This window comes from Epinephelus moara, chromosome 10, assembly GCF_006386435.1.
Source record: "Epinephelus moara isolate mb chromosome 10, YSFRI_EMoa_1.0, whole genome shotgun sequence".
NCBI classification, from domain to species: Eukaryota; Metazoa; Chordata; class Actinopteri; order Perciformes; family Serranidae; genus Epinephelus; species Epinephelus moara.
Window position 1 is genome coordinate 45087026 of NC_065515.1, and position 6350 is coordinate 45093375.

General features: G+C 41.4%; 1 protein-coding gene across 1 annotated transcript in view; it reads left to right on the forward strand.

Annotated features, from left to right (window-relative positions):
* LOC126396243 (cadherin-2-like) overlaps nt 1-6350 on the forward strand; it is a 430873-nt gene that overhangs the window by 340229 nt on the left and 84294 nt on the right. Inside the window, exon 12 of the mRNA XM_050054177.1 lies at nt 3518-3751. Within this exon, the coding sequence (XP_049910134.1) occupies nt 3518-3751 (234 nt within the window). The remainder of the gene's footprint in view (nt 1-3517; nt 3752-6350) is intronic.

The following is a 6350-nucleotide window of genomic DNA, read 5'->3' on the forward strand; positions in this document are numbered from 1 at the left end:
TATACAAAATACCAGAAAATAAACACTTAAATATTGTGAAACCCAATTATATTTACATTAAATTACAAATCAAGTGCAAATAAAGTTACCCACTGCTGTAAATGGTTTTAGCATAGTTTCAGGTAAGTATGAATTTCACTACTTTTTAAATATTTATTGTTGTTTTAAATGTATATTTTAATGTGTTTTTAACTTAAATTGTCTCAATTTCTGTATTTTACCATTAAATGTATTTTAACATGAATTACTTCTTAACCTTAATTACAGATTTTTACAGGCTTTTTAACCTTAATTTTTAAAGGGTTTTAACATTAAATTTTATGGTCAAATTTTAAGAAAGTGAAATTCCAAAATTTCACTTTCACAATTACAAAAATGCTTACAATTAAAAGTATATATAAGCATAAATGCTTGAATTGAATCTGTAAATATGAAATGTTCAAATCATCTTACATTTAAATTTCTCTCCCAATCTACTAATTACTTCTGTGATACACCCAATACAATCAACATACATTCATAATTCACTAAATGTCAAAGTGAAATACTTTAAGATATGCTCAACACATACCAATTTAAATTTACAATTTACACATTACATTTTTAACACATTTCAAAAGTCAGGAGGGAGATTAACAAGCAATCAGCGCACACAGACAATCAGTTACCAAGCCACACATTACTGGGCGTCCGACCCCATGGCTAAGCTAGCGTTAGCACAACCAATTAATCACAATGAACTACCTCCGTGCAAAAGTCTCTTCATTAAACAGTTCAGCGTCTTACCGGCTGCCTCTCTGGTGTTTTAGATGCTCTCACTCTGCATTGGCTCACCGCAGGATGCGAAGGATGAGGGAACAGATTTACGCCTGCTGTCTGTGTACCTTTGTTTGCTCTTTACCTGTGATGATGTGCGCCACCTTTTATGGTCCGGGCAGTAACTAGGCGATGGTGCAAAAGGTTCGGTTTATTGTGGAAGTGGATTCCTCAGCCTTGCATGTCTTTTAGTTACTGTTCAGTTCTTTAGTTTATTCCAGTTTGACCTGACACTGATAGTGAAATTAAAACATTGACCAAAAAATACAAAGTCTTTCAAAGTATTAGCTCATATGCATAAACACATTCAAAATTATGTGTAAAAATCAATGCAAAAACACAAAAATGTGTATGCAGGTACAGTAAATGTTAAAGGGCTCAGATATATCCTAAAACAGCTGATCAATGTAGTATTTAATGAAGGTTACCCAAACAGGACGGAATAGTGCATTTGTTGGGGACTATTTTCAGTAATCCACATTTGGTGCTCTAGTGCGGGGGTCCTCAATGTTTTTCAGGCCAAGGACCCATTAGCTTTTCAGCTAATGGATCCTTGGCCTGAAAAACATTGAGACAGAGCAGGGACCCCTTACTACATATGTTGTATAAATTGCTTAGCATATTAAAGGTGGATTGAGATTGTCAGGCAGAAAGCCATCTAAGTCTTACCCGCAATTTCCACATACTCCGTCTGAGCCGCGCTGCGCAGCGCTGCGGATCTGGAGCGTCCGACAGCGCGTACCCTCGCCTACTGGATGCGTTTCTGGAGCGCCACGCTGCATAGCGGATCCGCAAGCTCATGTGGGAACTGCAAAATCACGTGAAAAAAAAGCAATTGATAAAGTGTGAGCCAGACCAAAACAATAATTCATTCAGAAGGAGAAAGAGAGAAAACAAGTTTAACTTGACATCGCTTTGCTGTTCACATCAATATTACTTCACGATTTTCACGTGCATTGTGTTGTATTTTGAAATTTACTGGATGCTGTGTGCGTTCCGTTCCCGGTTTGGTGCGATCTGAGCTACATGGCTTGACGTGCTATGCACACGCAGTCACTGAAAAATAGACCTGGCGCGTATCTCCAATGCGTGGCGCTTCTGGGATGTTCCAGAGAAGCTGCGCAGTATGTGCCGTGGAGATGAAGCTATTCACTGGAATGGGAGCATATCTGCTACACAGTGGGCGGCGCTGCACTGCGTGGCACAGACGGAGTATGTGGAAATAGTGGGTTAGGCTGCAAATACTTGTTAGTAGATACCATAAACTGGAATGACCCATGTCTCATTCCATGTTAGTGAATGGGAGGGACCTTTGCCAAACTCAAACATCAAAGTACATGTTCAATACATTTTTTCCAAAGAAGGTTTCTGTCATGTTTGGTAGTTCTTGCAGCTCCACCCCTTACTGTTACCGCACGCCTACCCTCTCCTCAGGACTTCTCCCTCCACGTCGACAGTCACAATCTCACTTCCTCCTATCAGCAACATCACCAGGACATCATTCTTCCATCTCCGCGACATTGCCCGTGTCCGCACCTCCCTCACCCACTCCATTGCAGAAATCCACGCCACAACCTCCAGACTCGACTACTGTAGCATTCTCTATGGTCTTCCCTCTACCAGCCTTCAAAAACTGCAACACATACAGAACTCTGCTGCCTGGTTACTCATCCGCACCCCCTCCAGGGGCCACATCACCCCTGTCCTCAAACAGCTTCATTGGCTCCCTGTCCAATACTGCATCCAATACAAACTCCTCCTCATCACCTACAAAGCCCTCAATAACCTTGCCCCCTCTTATCTCACTGACTTCCTCCACCGCTATTCCCCTACCTGCTGGCTTCGCTCTACTGACCCCCATCACTAGAACCAAGCACTGAACCTTAGGGGACCAAGCCTTCGCCACTGCTGCCCCAACCCTCTGGAACTCCCTCCCACTCATCATCAGAAATGCAGACTCCCTACAGACTTTAAAATCACTGTTAAAAACCCTTCTGTTCAAACTGGATTTTCCCTAGTTTCCACCAGTTATTTTTCGTTTTTCATTTATATTTTATTATCACTGACATTTTTCAGCACTGCAAAGTGTCTTTGAGTGTCCTGAAAAGCGCTATATAAATCTGATGCATTATTATTATTATTATTATTATTATTATTATTATTAAAGCCTACAGTCATTGGTAGAAACATTCACTGTTGGTTTTTAAAGGAATTGTTGACTAATGGAAAAATATATCATTTTGAAGGATTTGGCAGACCACCTGACCTCTAGTGTAGCATCAGTTTTAATACTACATTGTCATACAGTTTACTGAGAGCATCATCCTCCCCTTTTTAGACACTGTGTGAGCTATTGTGCCTCTCCCAGGCCAAACTATTAACCCTGCACACATTGTCTTGAAGTAACAGTTCCCTGGTCTATTATAATTACAATCAATCAATCAATCAATCAATCAATTACAATCTATTACAATCAATTTGAAGGAACAAGCTTTTTTGGTTGGAATGGCCCTGAGAGCCTTTTCTCTATATACCATAGTCTTCAGGACAGATTTGAGTATGGGATGTAATAAGTAGCTTTTATCGGGGTTTTAAACATGTTCTCTCATCTTTGTCTTGAAACTTGAGTCCAGTCATAGTTATTTCACCACAGGCACATTCAGGCTAAACTATTCAACATCTTTTCATTCTGTGTTTACAGGTATCCCGCCTACCAGTGGGACAGGCACCCTACAGATGTACCTGCTAGACATCAATGACAATGCACCTCATGTGTTCCCTCTTGAGGTGGAAATGTGTGAGAAGCCAGATCCAAACGCCATCAACATCACAGCCAGTGACCCCGACCTGACCCCTAACGCTGGACCCTTTGCCTTCGAGCTAGCAACTCGTCCATCAAACATACGCCGCAACTGGACGCTCAGTCGCGTCAATGGTAATGTGCCCATCTTGTTATATGTCTTCATCCATTCATTCATTCATGCATTCATTCATTCTCTCATCCAACAATAAAAAAATTGGTTCTTTATGTTGTCAGTTCCTGTCAGTGGAAGATGACATGCTGACAGTCTCAGCCTTCCAACTTGATACAGAAGTGATTTGTGTCTCACAGTGATTTACCTCCATATGTAATACTGATATCCAGCTGCCTCTCTGTCAGCTCTGCTAAATTTGTGCTAAATTTAGACTCTCGTGTCTACTTTGCAAGTCTTGGTGGTGCCTTTTTGCTTGATGTTGGATTGTAGATGGCATGTGGCTGTGAGTCACTCATCAGGATGAAGAAATCAACTCACCAGTCTGTAAACTCTCCTTCTGTCAATTTCTAGCTAGCTTGCAGCTAGCTGCTTGCAAGCCAGGTTGAGGTTTTCAAATGTAAACATCAGTAAACCGTGAGGAAAGAATGAACACCAGCTGAACTACCATCCTGCTACCCACTGTATAGGTGTAGGGAAATAAACTAGTAAATAAACTGCTGCATCAGTTTCCAATAGGATATCAGGAAATGATATATCCTTTGATTCGCTGAAACATGGCTACATCTTGGACAGCACCATTCAACCAGGCATCTCATTTTCTATATGCCAGTCCAATGGAGCAGATGACTCTGGGAGAGAAGGAGAGGAGGCATCAATCAATCAATCAATCAATCAATCAATCAATCAATCATATCACAAATCACAATTTGCCTCACACGGCTTTACAGCATATGACATCCCTCTGTCCTTAGGACCCTCGCAGCGGATAAGGAAAAACTCCAACAAAAAAACCCTTTAACGGGGAAAAAAACCGGTAGAAACCTCAGGAAGAGCAACTGAGGAGGGATCCCTCTTCCAGGACAACCAGACGTGCAATAGATGTCGTACAGAACAGATTAACATAATAAATTAACAGTAATCCGTATGTCACAATGAGACAGAAAGAGAGACAGAGAGAGAGACAGAGACAGAGAGAGATGCAGGACAGACGATAGTGTTAATAGCTTACAACAACATTAATGAAAGTAATAATATTATAATTATGATTCTGGCTATTGTGGTACAATATGTTGAAAGTAAATATTAACATCTGATAGTATATGTATGTGACAATAATCATATGTGTATAATAACAGTAGAAGTATGACTAATGATAACAGCAGCAGCAGGAGGCATCTGGCAGGACCACGGCAGCAGCACAACCACACACGTCACACTATCCAGGCACCGCTGTGATAGAAGTTAACCTGCGAGACAGTGGAGCACAAAGGCTCCGGAGAAGAAGCCGAGTTAGTGACATGCAGTATGGCCGAGTTAGCAAGATGCAGTAACAGGACATGAGGCATGTGCTTTACAGTGAATAAGGACTGGTGTAACAGTGGGAATGTGAGATGCTGTCCTGCTCCTGCTGTGGATCACTGCTATACACCATTCAGAGGCTGCTGCAGTGTGGCGCTGCCTGTGTTTGGGTGAAGCGCCCAGGCAGCCCTCTTGTTGAGGTTGACCTTGTTTAATTCCATGTGATGAAAGAGTACTTGATTGATTGACTTGGAGGTACTGACTCTCATCCCAGCTGCTTCCCACTCTGCTGCAAACCGCCCCAGTGTATGCTGGAGGTCACAGTGTGATGACGCCAAAAGAAAGCTTACGATCATGTCCCTTGGGGAGTCTTGTGGGGGTACTGTGGGATTATGAGGTACCGGGGTACAAACCATCTGGTGACCAAAGTGAGAGCTGCGTCCGCATACCAGGCATAGAGTAAAACATGTTCTCGTTGAGTGCCAAAATGCACAGTGAAAAATTTGGGGTGCAACTAAATGAAAAAATTTGGCACACCAGTGTAACTAATGTAAAAAGTTTGTCTGAAGACCTGACTGAATTAAAACCTCCTCTGTGACAGAAAGACAAAACAGGAGAATTAAATGCGGACTGTTAAATATCAGGTCTCATCTAAAGCAGTGTTAGTAAACAAATTAATTTTAGATAATCATATTGATTTACTCAGTCTCACCGAAACCTGGCTGTGTCCAGATGAATATGTTAGTCTAAATGAATCCACTCCTCCCAGTCATAATAATGCCCACATTCCTTGAGGCAGCGGCCGAGGAGGGGGGGTTGCAGCCATTTTTAACTCTAGTCTGTTAATCAGCCCTAAACCTAAACTAGGTTATAATTCATTTGAAAGCCTCGTTCTTAGTCTTTTACATCTGACCTGGACGCCACTTTTATTTGTTATAGTGTACCGTGCTCCTGGCCCGTACTCTGAATTTGTTTCTGAATTCTCAGAGTTTTTATCCAGTTTAGTTCTTAAATCAGATAAAGTTATTATTGTAGGCGATTTTAACATTCATGTCGACGTTGATAATGACTCCCTGGCTACCGCGTTGATCTCATTATTAGACTTCATTGGCTTCAGTCAGGGTGTACATAAACCCACTCACTGTTTTAACCATACCCTCGATCTAGTTCTGACGTATGGAATTGAAATTGATAACCTAACAGTCTTTCCACAGAATCTCTCGCTATCGGATCATTATTTGATTACTTTTGATTTCTTTT